The sequence below is a fragment of the Mustela erminea genome, chromosome 1, assembly GCF_009829155.1.
Source record: "Mustela erminea isolate mMusErm1 chromosome 1, mMusErm1.Pri, whole genome shotgun sequence".
Classification (NCBI taxonomy): domain Eukaryota; kingdom Metazoa; phylum Chordata; class Mammalia; order Carnivora; family Mustelidae; genus Mustela; species Mustela erminea.
This window is the reverse complement of record NC_045614.1, coordinates 110,194,374-110,213,072: the sequence shown is the minus strand read 5'-3', so window position 1 is coordinate 110,213,072 and position 18,699 is coordinate 110,194,374. Positions and strand designations below refer to the sequence as shown.

Genomic DNA, 18,699 nt, shown 5'->3' with positions numbered 1-18,699 from the left:
TTTATTATTTTTTTTTTCATAAGAATTAAGCCTATGCTCTTATGACTGCCTTGCGCCCTTTCTTGAAGTGGGTAAGAAACAAACATGCATGGGCTCATACATCTATTCTTGTTCCTTGTTTTGCAATTTCTGGGAAGAAAAGGCTTTCAAATGGGAGAAGAAATTCTGAAATTTAATCTGAAGATATGTCATTGTTGTGGTATGAGATCTCTCATTGCCCTTCTGCTGGTAGGATATGTGCTTTTAGAAATATTTTCTGTCGAGGCCTTTATTTTTATTTGTAATCTAGCTTCTCGCTATCTCCCTGACCCTGTCTTCTCAGTTTTTGCCTTCTCCTTTCCTCATTTCCTCCGGCCCCTTGTACACACATAAGCAGACACACACCGGCTTATACAGCAATGTGGGTAGTAGAGACTTACGCACTTACGTACATGTATGCAGAGTTACCCATACATACAGATGCCATGCACATCCCCATTTCCTTACACATGTACACACATGTGCACACCTACATCTATAACGTATGCACACACACCTGCCTGTGCTTTCTGAGCCCGACTTAGAGGTGTGATCTTTTGTGTCTCTGGCTATAATAGTCCTAGTTAGTATTACAAGTTCTAAGTATCAGGATTTGTTCTCAACATTTTGCATGTGTTGTTTTATTTAATGTTTACACTTAGGAGGTTGTACTAGTTATATCCCCGTTGAAGAGGTGAGGAGACTGAGGCTTGTTGTGTGGTGGATAAGTTTCCTAAATAAGTTTCCTAAAGGCATACATCTCATAACTAAGTCGTAAGTGCAGCTGTGGCTATCTGGTTCCAATGCCCACACTTCTGTTTGCCCTCCAGTGGTACTCTGAAATAGGACCCAGAAAATATTTGGTCCCCTGAAAGAATCTTCAAAATTAAACCAATTAATTGCACATTGCAATGGATATCATGTGATTTCTCTAGACAAGAAGGGGAGATATTCTGATGGAAATAATCCAGACTAGAAATAAGAGCCCAGAGGTTCTTATCACTTTCTGTCACTTCCTGGTGACTCGGGGAGGTCCATAAATGGGGGAAAAATGCCATTTACAGCTGCATAGAAGTGCAACTAAGTTCCGTTGAGTGTATGCCAAAAGAAGGCTGTTCAAAAACATGCAAAATGATCTGCATTTGAGATATGGTGACTCTTGTCCTTTACCTCTGACACCCTTCTTGCCACATTCACCTGGTTGTTGGCCAGGGAGGGAAGCCATGTCAGAGCACATCTCTGGCCTCTTATTTATTCTGGCAAACACTTGGACTGGCTTCACTATTACCTCATTGCAGAGACATCCAGAGCCATGACATGGCTCTTAGTTGATATGCTTTCCCACTCGCTAGAAGCACCAGTATCTTAGGCCTTCCCCGTGGCATCTTCCCCACAGCACTGCCACACGTGTGTTGTCCATCCTGGAAGTGAGAAAACGGAGATATGCGACTGAGTTACTGTTGCAGAGGTGATATTTTACAAGACAGGGACTTTAGAAAATAGGACTTGCATTACCAGTCAAGTTCTTTTTCCCTTCATCTGTCATTCCTGCCTTGAAGTTGTGGATGCATAGAGGTTCGCGATTGGTATGCATTCAGATATCCGTGCTAGGTGGCAATGCCCACTTTTGTGAAAAGTATCTGTCACTGTATTTATACCTTCAGTTGGTACAGTGGTCAGGAGGCTTTCCTGAACCGTGGGCAGGTCTCAGATTACGTAGTATTCTGATGAGGCACTTTAATGGTCAGAGAAGTGAATGCATGTGTGAATGTGACCAAGATACTTCAAAGGCAATCTTTATTGTATCGGGATCTTAAAAGAGCCCTCCTGCTCCTGTTCACCAGTCTCCCTAACTTCTCAAATTGAACAAGACTCCTGTGTTAGAGTGATTTGTCCAACATTTTAAAAGTGTAGTACAACATAGAGCAGAATAAGAAATCAAATAAAGCGGCAGCCAGCAAAGTGACATTTTTTTGGAAAAATCAGGCCAACAAAACAAACCTTTGGGTATTCACCATGGTGGGCATATCCTAAGCACTCATTTATTTTTGGCAGTTGAAATCTCTGAAAAGCACAGATTAGCTGGTCCGTTGCACGTACAGGCTTCAGGTTACTGGCAAGTGGGCTGGCAAGGCTGTTGGTTACGAGTGGTAGGACACACGGATCATGGTGAGAAGAGTCACCTAAACAAATATTCCGTATTTCCAGGAAAGAGGCAACGGGAGCTGTGCTGACGAATTCCTGAAGTTGTGTATTAAATGAGATATCAGTGAAAATTCTTTTTTACATTTCCAAACATTAGTTGGTATCCGTGTATCTTTTGGCAATATGTCTCTTTATGAGCCTCGGGGAGCTTGTTGGATCTGGAGAAAGCAACTGCGTCATAGGATGTTTTCAGTAAGAACTGCATAAATCTCTCCATAGAGAAGTTGTGTCCAAACTATGAACTCTTGTAGAGAGTTCATTTTCTATTATTAAATTTAATAATAAACCTACTTGCTTATAAAACATCTAGTCTTTCCAAATACTTTAAAATATTTTGGATCCTCATCAACTAATACGAGTATATGGAACAGATCCTATGTTGGTTACCAGGCTATAAAAAATACACCTTCCATTTAGGGACGCCCTTTCAGTAAAGAAACCATCACATTTGTGCTGCTAGAGACTATAGAAGAGTATCGGTAGGAGGATGATGGAGACTAGACACTTTGTGTGTGTTGGAGGTAGGAGGGGTGGTGGCGGCTATTGAACTTACTTTCTGGATTATTCTCCACTAAAAATGTCCCACCTGGCCCTAGCCTTTATTTACTCGTCAGCTATGGGCATTCAGTAACATCTGGGGTGGGGTGGGGAAATGCTGCTTCGGGAGCAGAGAAAGCTTTGTCCTGGGAGTAGCGTAGGAGCAGGGAGGAGTGTCAAAGTTCAGATTAGAAAGATGTGATACCATCTTGGAGGTCTTTGCACATCAGGGGGAGGAGCTTGTGTTAATACTTTGAATATTAACTGGTTAACTGAAAGAAAGGTATATGGTGTCCATGAGGCCTTTCACTCTCGCAGTTTCAGTGTGTCTGTCTTTCAAATGAGGGTTGTGACTCTGATCTCCAATGTTCCATAGATCCTTGAATCATTTTATCATCAGTACTGATAACAGCAGTGGTTTTTCTAGTGGATGGACAGTACTGTATGCTGGTTGCTAGGCATCCGTCGGTGAGTGAGCACATGTCTGTGACCTAGGGCTGGTGAAATAGTCATGTGTTTCTTATCTCAATATGATCTGGAAAATTCTTGAGAAGTAATAGAGGATGCCATAAGGACAATCATCTGCTCATGAAACTCATGAGCAAAGGCCAGAAGCTGGGAGTGAGCTTGGCCGATGTATTAGTTTTTTATTGTTCCACATGGTGATTAAAGCAACACATTTCTTTATTATCTTGAAGTTCTGTAGTTTAGAAGTCCAGGACATGTCTCCTCACCTGATATAAAGGTGTTAGCAGAACTGCATTAATATCTGGAGGTGTTAGAGGACGCTTTACTTGGCTTTTCCAGCTTCCAGAAGTCGCCCACGTTCTCTGGCTCATGGCCTATTCTCCTCCAAAGGAAATTCCCCAGCCCTTCCAAAGCCAGCACTGTTGCATCTCTCTGACCACAGCTGAGAAAGGTTCTCTGCTTTCAAGAAGTCTTGTGATCAGACAACACCCACCTAGATAATCCCAGATAATCTCTGCATTTCAAGATCTTTAGCCTTAATCCCATCTACAAGGTCCCAGTTGCTAAAGTAAAGGATCATATTCCCAGCTTCTGGGAGTTAAGACTGTGGACGCCCATGGGTGAACCATGATCCTGCCTTCTACAGTCTGTTTATGGGAATGTAAGTAATTACACATTGTTTGCACATTGACAGTGAGGCTATCTCTTCAGTGAGAAGAGATAAAGTGGACAGACCATGAAGTGTGTTTTGTGCTTTATGTAAAGAGTTCTGAAGTTACTCTGATGGCAGTAGGGAGCTATTCAGTTCTTCTTAGCACAGGGATATTTCATTTGTAATGAACTATTGAAGTGAGCAGCTCATGGTATGCAAAAACCCTTTGCGTATATTTCTATGGGAAAATTAAATCTAAATTTTTTGACTCCGCATACTGGGTTACAATGCAGATCTGCCATTCTCATCCCTTTTACCATGTTCTTTTCTACATGATCTCCTTACTTGGTTTTTCTGGAGCCTGTGGGAATGCTGTTCATGGTCTATGACTTGTTGAGTAAAAACCTCAGGAAGGTTTTCATTGGGCACAGGTGTTTCAGATTTTGGATTCTGGAACTTGGTCACAGCACAAGGAGTTTAGGAGGACAAAGGGATGTCTGTCCCTTGGAAGACCAGCACAGTAAATTTGTGCTTTCTGGAGCTGACAGAGCCTGAGTGTGGAGGGGAGTAGCCTCTTCATATAGTCAGTGCAGGTGTAACACTGTTTTCTCTGGGAGCAGATCTAGGATGTCTAATGAAAAAAATCGGCACTGATTCCTTGTACCTTCAGTGTGTGAGTGGGCAGTTGACTTGTGTGCTTGTTTAAGAATGATTCGTAACACACAGGAGGAGCTAGTGAATAGAGGAAGCCCAGTAAATGGAAAGATTCTCCTGATGAAGCTGGGAAATTGAGATTTTTTTGTTCATTCAGTTCCAACTACACTGTTGTGTTGCAGAGGGAAACAGCTGAACAGGACATTGGCTTGTAACACCACCAATGTGGAGTCAACCTCCAAGGAGAGGGTTGTCAGAGCAATGTTCGATGCCCGAGCTTCTACCAAATGAATCACCTAGGTAAAGATAGAATCGAGGTGCTCACATTGTTTCTGATCACAGAAATGTGAGTGCAGAATAGCAAACTTTGATCTTCACGGGACTGCAGGCTGGGGAATTAAGAGGGGGTGTATTTTTAAAGGTCGTCTCTGCTACTTGGGAGAAAACACACATGTGAGACTGCATATCAGAATGAGAAATGAGTCCATATGAAGGAAAACTGCAAATTGTTTTCTCAACGTGAATGTCGTGTGTGTATGTGTGCATGTGTAAGTTTAATGTGTGTATGCGTGTGCATGGATTTCATGTGTATGCATGTATGCATGGGTGTTTCTGGAAGAATTAGCATCCTGAGTTGTTGTTACTTCTTTGTTGTAGTTGATAATTTCTACACCCACTGTGGTGCTTGGGGAGGATAACCTTCTATCTCCCACTTTAGATGTCAGGGATGTGGCATAATTTTACAGAAAAGGCACACAACTTGAAATGTGACTTCTTTCCTCACTTGTAAGGAGAGTTGACAGCAGTGATTCTCCTCTGTGTAAACTCAGAAAACGTGCTTTGTGAATGAGTGGTAGTTGAATTCATACCAATGCACATTAGCACTTGGGGTGAATCACTCTTTCTCTGGATGAGGAGGAACATCTGTAGGGTTGAGGCTGCTTGTCCGAGGTCATGCAGTAGGTCAGCAGCCTGCAGGATTGGGGCCAGCATCACCTGACTCCCAGTTACACCGTAGGCCAGCCCAGCTGCCTCCCACGTTTGACTGTCTGTGCCTCACAGTCCAGATCAATGGTGATGTATAATAGTTTACTCTGATTCTAAATCCACAAGCCACTTTTAGAAGTGCTTACACTGATACAGTCCATTTCATGCTATTCTTATGGATTCTTCAAGCTGAATCTGACTTCTAGAACCACCAGCAAGAGTGACCAGAGAAAGCACGTATTCAATACAACAGTCCTCCCCCACCCCTTATCCATGGTTATGGTTCCTACAATTTCACTTACCTGTGGTCAGCCTGGGTCCAGAAGCTTATGATCTTCCTTCTGGCCTATTGTTAGGTCACTAGTGTCCCAGCATTCCATCACAATGCCTGTGCCACTCAACTCACTTCAGTCATCACGTAGACATTTTATCCTCACACATCACAAGAAGAAGGGTGAGTACAGCCCAATAAGGGATTTTGGGGGATAAAGAGAGACACCACCTTCCCATAACTTTTGGTACAGTATATTGTTATCACTGTTCTACTTTACTATTTGTTATTATTGCCAGTCTCTTACTGTGCCTCATTTATAAATTAAACTTTTTCATAGGTATGTGTGAATAGAAAAAACAATATGGCATATAGACTGTTCAGTATTATCTGTGGTTTGAGGCATCTACTGGGGGTCTTAGAATGTATCCCCCATGAATAAGGGGGCATTATTATTATATTATTAATATGACAAATATTTTTTGAACCCCTCTTGAATGGCAGGCTCTCTTATAAAAGGTGAAGCTGCTGCTTTGAATAAGAGAAAATGCATTTCCTTAAACAGTTCATATTCCTCTGGGGAGAGGAATAAGAAGCAGATAAACAAGTAAATGTTAAATCTGATGGAGTGAAGTGCTGTAGAGAAAAAATGAGATAAACGGGGAGGGAGTACTTTGTTGGTAGGAGTGCAGTAACACTTGCTATTTGACATAGGATAGGTAGAGAAGGCCTGATGAGTGGGTGATATTTGAGCAGAAATCTGAGGTAAGTAAGGGAGTGAGCCCCGCAGATATCTGGGACAAAAGGGAAGCATGTTCTGGGCAGAGGAGAGCACGCGTGTGGGAGAGGAGCAGGGCTGCCAGCTAGCCTGTTTCAGAAAAAGTAAAGTGGCCAAGAGTGTCTGGAGCTGAGTGACCTTAGGGAGTGAGACAAGATGAGGTCAGGGACGTACTGGGCCCCTGCTCCTCCCCCTGGAGCTCGCAGGCTGTGGAAGCACATTGACTCTTATTCCCAGTGAGAGGGCGGCGTTCGGCGTCATGCGATCAGCTGATCACTCTGGCAGCATTGTGAGAGTGGCCGGTAGGCTCCAGTGATGATCCAAACTAGAAATGACATTTGGTTGGTAGGTACGGGGCAGTTGCTAATGGGAAATAGAACAAAAACCTTATTTCTTGGGTTCTTGAAGCAAGTTTTTACATCTAAACACTGGGCCAGGAGGAGCGTGGTCAGCAACAACCCCAGCAATGGGTGGTGGATTGTAACAGCTGTGTCTCTTGACAGAGTGAGATACCACGAGTAAGTATCCCTCCAATTCCTGTGCTTCCTGCCCTAGGTCAGGAAATGTCAACTGGTGTTGCTCGGCTTTCTCACGTGGCTATAGTCTTGGTGGTAAAGGCAGTCTCTTCAGCCTCTTAGGCTGCTGTGTGAGGAGTTCCTACTGAGAAGGCTATAACCATACTTCCCAGCAACCTGTCCTTCCTCAGAGCACTGTGTAGCCTGTGCCCCTGTGATAGGACCTTGGCTAACATGACCACCTGAATAAGCATTAAGAATCAGGAAGGACCTTGGGGGAAGCCAGAGATTTTAGAAGTCTTATCTTATTGTTGCTCATGCCATAATTGATTCAGGTGTGTAGAACCACACTCATGGTGTTCTGGTATTCTCTTGTCTGCCTGTTATGGTGCACTAAGCAGAACAACAGAGGACACGAGAAGAGCCCAATTTTAGTACTTCATGTCAGAAGTTACCAGAAGGTGCAGAAAAGTGAACTCACTTGTACAAGATCCCACAATCCAATAAAGAACAGGTATTATCAATATTCCTTTTTTTAAAGGATTTATTTATTTGACAGGGAGAGGGGGAGAGAGCAGAGATGGGATGAGGCAGAGGGAGAGGGAGAGAGAAACTGGAAACTCGATGTGGGGCTCAGTCTCATGACCCCGAGATCATGGCCTGAGCCAAAACCAAGAGTCAGATGCTTCACCAACTGTGCCACCCAAGTGCCCCATCAATATTCTTTTTTAAAGTTTTTAGTTAAATTCCAGTTATCATTCAGTGTCGTATTAGTTTCAGGTGTATATTTAGGGATTCAACACTTCTGTACAAGACCCATTGCTCATCATAACAAGTGTACTGCTTCATCCCCATCAATATTCTTCTTTTAAACAAGATTTATTTTACGTGTGTGTGAGAGAGAGAGAGAGCATGGAGCGGGGAGAGGCAGAGGGAGGAGGAGAGAGAATCTCAAGCAGACGCCCCATTGAGCATGGAGTCCTTTGCAGGGCTGCATCTCAAGACCCTGAAATCATGACCTGAACCAAAATCAAGATTCAAACATTTAACCACTGAACCACCAGTTGTTCCCCCCACCCCATTTAATATTCTTGATCAGAAAGCAAGCCAAGTGCATGTGTACACATGCTTGTTTACTCCCACATAGATTACTCAGACGAAATATTTTCTCCAGTCCTGGCCAGTAAGTTCCTTTTCTGCTTCTTAGTTCTTTTGTTCTTCTGTAGAAACACAAGCCCTTAAACAGACTCATAATTTGGGGTAAACTATTATGTCCTAAACACACCAGGATGAAAAGCTGTATCTTCATACCTTATCTTTACACCTGACAGTGCTATAATTTAATGAGTTAATAATCTCTCTTACCGCAAACATCTCCAGTGGGCTCCATCATTTCTAGTTCTTAGTCTTGTGCTTCCTATAAAGACTCTACTATCTTCCTGCCACTCTCATCCTTGGAACTTGCATCCCTCCCCATTGGACTTGATGTACACATTTCTCCTGGCACTTGTCACATTCTGTACTCTGTGACAGTGAAGGTCAGCTGCATACATTCCCCTTCTGATAAGATAGGAAACTTGTAAAGTGTGTGTGTGTGTGTGTGTGTTGCCTCCATTTCTGAATTTTCCATTGTATTTAACACATTTGGACTTGATATGGGTTAGGCACTCAGCGATGTTTGCTGAACAAGTAAAGACAATTGGCGGGGGGGGGGGGGGGTTGGGGATCAAACGGGCAACAATCTTTAAAACAATTCAGTGAACAGAGTTACCAGAACTGCTATGCCATAGTTATTTTGACATTTTTACCTCCCACTTGCTGTTCTGAATAAAAGCAAAATAAAACCATAGGTTCTCCCAAATGTCAAAAATGAATTTGATGATCTAAAGTACACTGGGTTACACTGATTGCATTTGATTAACTTTCTGTCTCCTGAGAGACATGTGTACATGACTCTGCTTTTTCTCGGAGTAGCAGTGCCTTTGTTCTGTTCTGAATTCATGGGGAAAAAGAGGAGTTATTGATAAAACAGAGATCTTGACTTTGTCTCAAATGGGAGACAAAGAAGGTATTATGAAGATAAGGAAACAAAATATCTGGATTCCAGTATGTGCTCTGCCTCTGTCTAGCTATGTGTCCTTCAACATGTCCCTGTCCCTGTCTGGGCCTTCGTCTCCCTAGATGTCACATGCAGGAGCTGAAGTATAATTTCCAATGCTCCTTCCAGCCCGGAATTCTAGGCTGGGACTAAGAAGTAATTCCTTCCGATGACATATGGCCCAACCTTCAGCTCTTAATTGGCCCACCATCATGATCACAAGTACCTGATTATTCACACACTTTTGAATATATGAATTGCATAAAGCTGTTCAATGATGGTGAAAATTGAGTCCTAAATATTCTATCAGATGTATATGTAATGTAACCTATTCAGGATCTCATTAGAGTGTAAAATGATATGTGGAATATGCACCAGGCGAGAAAGACTTAGAACATTATGGTAACGGAGTAATACAATTTGATTTTTATGTGTTAAGGATGATGGTATAATAAGAGCTTCAGTTATATGAAGGCTGGGGATGAAGTCTGTAAAGCTGTGTCTAGTAGGGAAAACCAGTGAGAATGTGTTGTTTTCATTCTTGTATGTCTGTGCTCACAGAATCAACTGTTTCACTCGGAACTAGGAAACAAAGCTGCTTATTAGCCTCTTGTTCAAGCCATTCTGACTCCTCACCCACTCCAGTTCAATTTATATGTATGCATATTTTATTATTCTTTTGCCATACCAGTGCCACAAAGAGAAGTATTTGCACTTTGAAAAAGGTACCCAGCATCCCCTGATTTCAGAAACAGAAAAAATAGTAACACTTACCTCATGCAAACTCACTTCAGAAAATGTGAGTTTAGCACTGTTCCCCAAACCACTTTCTCCTTTGAATGCCAGTTACGCACACAGCAGCTCCACTGACCACCTGAGCCCAGCACCTGAGCCCCTTACCTGCCAGGCTGGATCTGGTGCAGGCATTCATCTGGCCTGGGAGAATGAGCTCATGCTCACATTTGGCTGTCTAGGACCTGGAGTCTCCATCTACCACTCAGTATCTCTGTGAGTGCTGGAGGGATGCTTCTCTAGATCCTAATTTGCTCTTTGGTAAGAGAGGAATAAGTATGTTACATTACATAGCCATGTGACATGGCTAGAATTATGAGAGAGAATGCATAGATGGCCCTCAGCTCTGAGACTGGCCCTGAGTAAGGGCAGCTTTACTTTTCCCACTGTAAGTGGCCTGGGGTGTCTTTCTTCACCTGGTTTTTCTCTGTGCTGTGCTACCCCCAGAGGGTCTTCCATTGCTGTGATAAGGAGAGAAAGATGGCCCACAGTCATCCCAGACAATCTCTTCCAGTTTAATGAGGCCGCAAATCACTAATCCGCAATCTCTGTGGCGCTAGGTTGTCCATTTCTCTCAGTGTTTCTCAGGCTTCTCTTGTTTCATAGTCTCCTTTGAATGGAACATGGGATCCCGAAGACCTGGATTCCAGTCCTAACTCTCAGAATTACCTCCTCGTTGATCAACGACAAGTCATTTCCTTCTCTGTATTGAAATGATAGTCCTATCCCTTGGGTCTCTCTAGAGCTGTACAGATTGTCCACATTGATTCGCTTACCCCTTAGTCTGTTGCATACTCAAGCACTGAGAGCATCCATTTCTGTTTGCTTCCTTCTCTGTGAGTCAAAGTTTATACCTTTCTGCTGTTACCCCTGAAATAGTAAACAGATAACATTTTTTTTTTAAAGATTTTATTTATTTATTTGACAAAGAGAAATCACGAGTAGGCAGAGAGGCAGGCAGAGAGAGGAGGAAGCAGGCTCCTGCTGAGCAGAGAGCCCGATGTGGGACTCGATCCCAGGACCCTGAGATCATGACCTGAGCCGAAGGCAGCGGCTTAACCCACTGAGCCACCCAGGTGCCCCAACAGATAACATTTCTGAGCCTGGTGGACCTAGAGGCCCTTGGAAGGCTGATACTCTTTCTTGATAATGACATTTCAGGGCTTTCACTTAATATCTTAATATTTACAGAGTTTCTTCATTTAGTCATTAGTACTGAAATCTCATAATAAGTCCTGAAGATGGGGATACTTATGTACACTTTAGAGATGAGGAAACAGGCTGATAGATGAAATGATGTGCTCTGGGGGCATCTGGGTGCCTCAGCAGTTAAGCATCTGACTATTGATTTTGGTTCAGGTTGTGATCTCAGGGTTGTGAGATTGAGCCCCACTTCTGGTGCCTTGCTCCATGGGGAGTGTGCTTGAGATTTTCTTTCTCCCTTTTCCTCTGCCCCTCCTCCCACTCGAGTGTGTGTGTGTGTGCACGTGCAGTATCTCAAATTTAAAAAGTAAATATTAAAAAAAGAAAAAAAAAAAGAAATGATGTGCTCTGGTGTCATATAACAAATGCAGCATCGTCTAGATTTCACACAGCAGCCTTTTCTAGGTCTAATGCCTGGCCTTTGTTCTGAATGTAGATGGGGCTTCCAGCCTGAGTTAGGATGGCTGTGTGCTCCTTAGTCCCTAAGCAAATCTGTCTTTTCTTGCAGGAGAATGAAATGAGACTTGGAAGCATTTTCTTAAGCCTATAGGATCTGCATTTGCTTCCCTTTCTAATATATTCCCAACCTTAAATACTTTCTTAAGCTCCAAGAGCATGTTCCTCAGTGTAAGAATTCACTGTTGCCAGTGGCTTCTTCAGAGCTTAGAAATGCACATTTTCTTTCACCCTGATGGGCAAGAGAGGTGTACTTGGTACCTGAACGTACAACTTCTTAGACATTGTCTCAGGAAGCAGTCACGGTAAAAGAAAGTAGGCTTGTTTTAATAAGTGCCCTTGATTTTTTTCCCCCTTCCTTTTAATGGAATGTCACCAATGCCCGCTATTACATTGAGCTTGTCAGTGCATGTCCCGTCACTCCTCAAAAGTGTAAGGGAACCGCATGCTGTAGGAGCATTGGACAAGTCAGGAGAGTGCATTACAAACCCACTTCTTCCACTACTTACTTGACTTTGGAAGACCCCTTTACTTCTCTGAACATTAGCTGATCTATTATAAAGGACCACACTAGACCACTTCTCAGGTTCTTTTCAACTCCAGTGTTTGGAAAATTCTCCAGCGAGTCGATCTCCTTCCAGGTTACTGAGTGCTGACTATGTGCAATATAAAGAAAGTGGGAGGGAGACAGACACAAAAGGAAACTCTGTGAGTAGCGATACAGCAGTTTGAAAGTGCACATTTTGGTGAGAATGGGGTATCCCTGCGAAGCGACAGTGCACGGAGGTGAACTGGGGGACACGAGACTGTGTGGGAGGGCAGTCCGGGCCTCCGCTGGAGGACTGCCGCAGTATGTAACGCACACGTGCGCACGCGCACACATAGCCGCACTCCTTTCGAGGGTCTCCTGACCGTTCCTTTGACTTCCGCAGGCAGATAAACTGCCAGAATTAAGTAGCATCTGAGAAGGAATTACATTTAAAAAAAAAAAAAAAATGGGGCACATCAGGTGTACCAGAAACTTTGATCCCATTAGGAATGTCGTTTTGAGTTGTAAGAGTGTATCACCCGTTTCCTATGACTTCCGGCAAAACGGGTATTTTTATATATTCTTTCTTGAATTGCTAGAGCAAGCCCAGTTCCACTGTAGTTGGTGCTTAGTAGTAAATGCATGCTGCACCGAAGTGCTGCCTGCTTACCTTCCTGGGGAAGAAGATGGTAGTTTTTCTCATAAAGAACTAGAGGCATTTTTTTTTTTTAAAGGAGCTACCAATAACAAAAAACAAAACAAAACAAAACAAAAAAATACTTGAGTGGGAAAATTGACAGCCTGGATCTGTAATCTAAGTGACCTGACAATTAAAAGAACTTATTACTGTGTCAGCCTGCCAGATGGATCTCCTTGAAATGTAACGTGCAGTGCTTCTGAACACGATTCAAGTGCACGCTTCCTTTTCTCCCTGCTTCATGTTTGTTGAGTTTGGGAAAGAAGCAGTTTTATTTGAACTAAACCCACTCATCTCAAGTGTGTTTAATGACAGCAGTATGTGACAGATAAAATAAAATCCTACGGCCTCCTTTGATGTTTGTTTTAATTCCAGACCTTAGTGAAAGGAGACAGGATGAAGTGATGTGGTTCAAACGGACGAGTTTAAAGCGAATTATCTATTATCACAAACTTAGCTGTTTCTCTCTAGGGGAATTTAAGAGGTCAAATAATACAGACAATAATGGTGATTGTAGTTGAGATTTATAGAGCGCTTGGAGGCTTGTAGACTGGATTTGTGTTCATCTTATTGTACCTTCACATCGAGTCTATGCTGTAAGTTTGCTTGGCAAGAAACTGTTGTCCCAGTGGTACACATGCTGTTGAGTGAGTTGCCCCAAATCCTGCTTTTAAAGTGGCAGAACTGGGTCTCATTCTTGGTCCTTTTGATTTGAATCCAATGATACCTCCACTGATCAGTTTTGACCCACCAGTCACATATGTGTACATTGCAGGTGTCCTTTTCCTTAACTTTACCGAAATGTGTATATATGTATATATGGAGTATGAGAATACATTCTCATCACAACCTATTCCAACAATCAGAAGCATGTAGAATAGACCTTAAAAGCATTCCCTCACTACCCACTCTATTGATTTCTGCTGTATATTCACCCGCAACTCCATATTTTTGTCATAATCAGTATCATCTGTTTGTCATGCATCTTTACCATCTTTTTAACAATACCTAAATACACATGGCTATAGGTATGATTCTATAGCTAACATTTATTTTAAACATGAATGTTATGATATTATCTCCAATTTGCTCTTTGCTTCTAGATCTTTTCAGAAAGGGTTTGCCATGTTGTTTTTAACACCTGTCCCTTGCATCATAGTATGAGAGTACCATCATTTGCTTCTTCTGATGATGGGCATTAAGGGTTGGCATTTCTTTATTATAAATATTAAGAAGAGCTTCTTGCATGAATGTCTGTATTTTTTGTGGATCTAGAATTAGACATTCAGAACTGGAATTGCTTGTTTTCTTAATGTTTTTAAAGATGTATTTATTAGAGAGCACAAGCAGTGAGGCAGAGGGACAAGCAGACTTCTAGTTAAGTGGGAAGCCCTGTGCGGGGATTGATGCCAGGACCCTGAGGTCGTGACCTGAACCAAAGGCAGACACTTAACTGGCTGAGCCATCCTGGCACCCCATCTGCTTGTTTTTTTTGTTTTGTTTTGTTTTGGTTTTGGTTTTGTTTTTTTGAGATTTATCAAAAGTTAGTTATAACCACCATCCCCAAATGTTAGAGTCTTCATATTAACTGATATTATCAACCTGAGCTTCCACTTTATTGCTTGGTGTTGTTCACCAAGCTTGCTGTTGTTCAGACCAATGCAGACACCTCTTGAAAAAGATACTTGTGGCCAGGAGAGTAAATTTTGGGGAGGTTATTTTCCATGGCTCTGCAGTTCAGATACAGGCGCTGGCCATGGAGGAAGAGTAAGGTATTCTCGTGACTCTTCTGTTTACTTAAAACAATCACACTCTTCACTCAGCTAACATAAGGTATTTAATACAATAAAGATGTCTACTGTAATTAAAAACCCAAATTGTGCAATGTACTGCAAAATACCTTTATCTTATACTTTGTTAAGAAACAGGTATTTTGCATAATCAGACTTGAAAAATATATGATTCAACCTTCTGTACTGTTTGTATGATCTAACTTATATGATCTAATATGATTAAATCCAGAGAGCTAATTCTACTCCCAAGCCTCCTGCCTCTTGCCACCTTTCCTTAACTGCTTTGGACTAGAGATAATTAAAAGGGACTAAAACCTGAAAATGCACATGGAAGAGAAGAGAGCTAATCTGAATGATTTGTTTGGTGTTACAAGACTGCAAGCAGACATGCAAAGTAAACTCTCTCTTTCACCTTTTTTCCATGTTCCTTTTCAATGTGTTAAAAGACTTTGCTATTTTTTAAACTGTGATATGCCAGTATGGTCAGAATCATGTTTGTCCAACTTCTTTTAAAATAAAAAGAGACCGTTCTTCGAGTCTGTTGTAGTTAGGATCTTTCAGGTTGCAGGAAGACTAGATGGGCTCAATGTTATCTCAGTTGACTTTACCATGTCAGCAGCCAGACAACCAAGCCACATGGAAACCTGGAATATCACTGAGCACACAACAGTAGCCGATTTTGTCATCCCCTCAAAGTAAACCCCCAATGTTTCCTTAAACAGTGGTCTCCATTCATATGGCTTAGCGTCTCTCAGTTTTTCTTTCTGTTTCCTGTTGCTGCTGCTGTCAGTGGTGCCCTGTAGCCTTCTTCTGGATAGGACACCATGACATTCACTCCCTAATGTGACTTCTGCCTTCTGCCTCAGAGCTGCTTCCCGCTACTCTGTATATCTCTTGTTTCCATTCCTTTCTACTTCTGCTGCCAAGGAGCTCTGCCTTGCCCTCAAATGTTTGAAACAATAAAGGTCCATTATTGTAGCTGGTTCTTCTCCAGGACAAATTGGGAAGGCATTCTTCCTTCAGCATATCTTATGTTGCTGGTTTGGGTTCAGTTTCTTCATCTAATTAGTTGTGGCCAGAATTTCGAATTACCTATTACAAAGCTGTGGGAGATGTATTTCTTAAAAACAAACAAACAAACAAACAAACAATGTTTTGGAGCTTTTAACCTTAAACAGAACTGTGGATATGGTAGAGACTCAACCTTCTATGTCCTCCTCCATCACAATGGGTTCTTAAGTTAGTCAGGGTGTAGCATTCAAGTCCACATGCTCCAGAAACTTCAAAGATGGAGATTCTGATTCTGACCTGGCTCTAACCAGCAGTAGAGTTGTTTTTTGTTTGTTTGTTTGTTTGTTTTGTGTGTGTGTGTGTGTGTGTGTGTGTGTGAGTTTTGCTCTCATCTCTAGGCTTTTATCTTTTCAAGAAATTTGCTGGAGAAGAGGAAAAAGCTAGCTTTCGAGAAGAGAACTAAAGCTAACTTCCCACTACCCCCAAATCAAAGTGAAACCTGTGTTCAGATGCAGAAGGGAGGGCTCGCGTGGGGTGGGAGCTCTGGAAGATATTAGTGGGTGTGGAGAAGGGAGTGAGCAAGGGAACAGGGTCCTGCAGGAGGTGGAAAGGATGGGAGTAAGAACACGAATGGGAAGATTTGCATAGTACAGAGATAGGGCGTCTCTTTATTTCTATTCCTGCACGGAGAAGAGTCGATTAACACAAACAAGTTGTTGAACAGAGTGTCACTAGAAGAGAAAATGTATGCTACATAACCTTGTTCTTCTCAAAAGAAGGAATGGCGGTTAGGTGTGCAGGAGAGGGTGCCTGAGGTTGTGTGAAGCCAAGGAAATGGAGATGGACCCTTTGGGATGTGCCCTAAATGGATTCATGCAAAGGTGTGGTGCCACCCTGAAGCCCTCTGGAAATTTGATGAACAGGTCTGCTCACATTTCTTGGCTTTTTCAAGAATGCATAAAACCCCAGAGCCACCAAAAACAAACAGTGTAATGAGTGACTTAGAGATAAAGGTCAACTGAAAGGCTGGGTGAGCGTTCACGGGACACAGTAAACAGTGCCCCTCCTTTCTGTCCTTGCTCAGAAGCCATGGAGAAAGAGAGGAGGCAGACAGATGGAAACCAAACTGTCAGTCTTGGGACTGATAAAACCACCTTGGCTGACTTCATCAGCTTTAGGTCAAGAGAAATTACTGTTTCCCCTCCGAACAGACATATTTACCCTCCTGATAGTGGTCAGCACAGGTCCCCTGCAGGCTTCTCCTGAGGTGACTGCTTCATGCCCAGACAGTAGGGAGTCTGAAAAAGCAGAGAAAACCACGCTCTTGCAGGCAGCTGTTCTGAGTGGATCTTGGAAGGGGTCAAACCATACACGCCTTGTTGCTGTCCTCAAAGTCAGAAGTCCTTTAAGTCAGTGCACTGACTCCTCAGCAAGCTTATCATCAGGAGAAGAATGTGTGAGGCACAGACATGTTGTGAATGTTTCTCCACAGAAGGTCCCTCTCCATGACAGCAGGGAGTGGATCTCTCCTCTGCATTTAATGACAGCAACCCTTGAGGTAGTGATTTGTGGGCCTACCTCTAGCCTGGTATAGAGTTGGAGGGGGACCAAATAGGGCTTCAGAGATTACAGGTAAACATGGAATGAGTCGATGTCTTATAGAGGCAAAGAGACTCCAGCTGGCTTAAGGCAAATGACTAAAAGAACATACTCTGAGCTAGCATGGCGATAGGGTGGAGGGGAGGTCTGGAATGTCACTGGGCGGTGGGGATCGCTGAGAGGACATGCACGGTCAGGGGTTAGGATGTCACAGTGAATTGAGTATCTGAGATGGGATTTCTCCCCCGATGTTTCCAAGTTAAAAAACTCTGTAATGTAGAGACTTGTTCCTCTCATTTTCCTACTGCCTTTTCCTTGGCTCCAGACCCACCTTCCCCCAGTACTGTTTTCACTGTAGTTTCAGAAGAATAGCAAATCCACTCTACTTTTGGGTGCACTCTCATCTGGTTTGGGTTAACTGAAGGACAGCGGGGATCCTCCGATTACTCCTAACATTTAGATTTATACAAACGCTCATGTGGCCTTGCCTCCAATGTCAGTTCATATCACAACTGTGCTCCCTTATCTGCAGTAGGATGTGCCTTCCATGACAGATTTTAAAGTGATTTTGTAAAATCATCATATTGGTTGCTCCAGACATTAAGAGGAATGCTTTGTGATCTGTAGTTGCAGCAAGTACCATGGAGAATATCCCATAAGAGACAATTAATGAAGGCAATTACTGTTGTTAGTAAAGATTTATATTTCAAGTAATGTTCACATTTTTTTTTAAAGATTTTATTTATTTGACAGAGATCACAAGTAGGCAGAGAGGCAGGCAGAGAGAGAGGAAGGGAAGCAGGCTCCCTGCTGAGGAGAGAGCCCAATGTGGGGCTCGATCCCAGGACCCTGGGATCATGACCTGAGCCGAAGGCAGAGGCTTTAACCCACTGAGTGACCCAGGCGCCTCCATCATTTTAATAATTCTTTAAGGTATATAAGAACAACTTTTTGTATTTGTCCTTTTTTTTTTTTTTTTACAGATTATAAAACAGCCAAAGAGATTTTGTTAAAGCTCATATAGTAAAATCCTTGCAGGAGAAACTGGCTCCCTTGATGCTTCTACGTTGTTTATACCATCATGATGAAATGTCAGGTTCCTCACAGATGCCCCTTCATACATAAACGCACCTATGTGTATGTATAGGGCAAGTAAGCTCCTGTCCAAGTAAGCATTGCTTCAAATGCCAACATCCCTTAAAAGGGATGAATTAGAAATATATACATATGCATCATGCTTTATGAACTTCTGATAAACAGAATTAACACAGCAATGAGCCCATTAGAAAGCAGTTGTGGGGGAAATTGGAAAGGGAGGTGACTCATGAGAGACTATGGACTCTGAAAAACAATCTGAGGGTTTTGAAGGGGCAGGGGATGGGAGGTTGGGGTACCAGGTGGTGGGTATTAGAGAGGGCACGGATTGCATGGATGTG

General features: G+C 42.6%; 1 protein-coding gene and 1 long non-coding RNA gene across 11 annotated transcripts in view; one reads left to right on the top strand and one right to left on the bottom strand.

The window, feature by feature from the left end:
* Window positions 1-5,859, bottom strand: part of LOC116599909 — a 28,982-nt gene extending 23,123 nt beyond the window's left edge. Inside the window, exons 1-2 of the long non-coding RNA XR_004289465.1 lie at window positions 5,824-5,859; window positions 1,307-1,439 (exon numbers count right to left, since the gene is read on the bottom strand). This is a non-coding gene — a long non-coding RNA (uncharacterized LOC116599909). The remainder of the gene's footprint in view (window positions 1-1,306; window positions 1,440-5,823) is intronic.
* The window catches only part of LPP (LIM domain containing preferred translocation partner in lipoma), a 644,971-nt gene that overhangs the window by 336,924 nt on the left and 289,348 nt on the right, over window positions 1-18,699 (top strand). The window contains exon 1 of one of the 10 annotated variants that reach the window (XM_032359830.1): window positions 15,914-16,587. The exons of the other annotated variants lie outside the window; for them this stretch is intronic. Within the exon in view, the coding sequence (XP_032215721.1) occupies window positions 16,519-16,587 (69 nt within the window). The 5' untranslated portion in view covers window positions 15,914-16,518. Of the gene's footprint in view, window positions 1-15,913; window positions 16,588-18,699 lie in introns of those variants that run through there. 10 annotated transcript variants of the gene reach the window in all.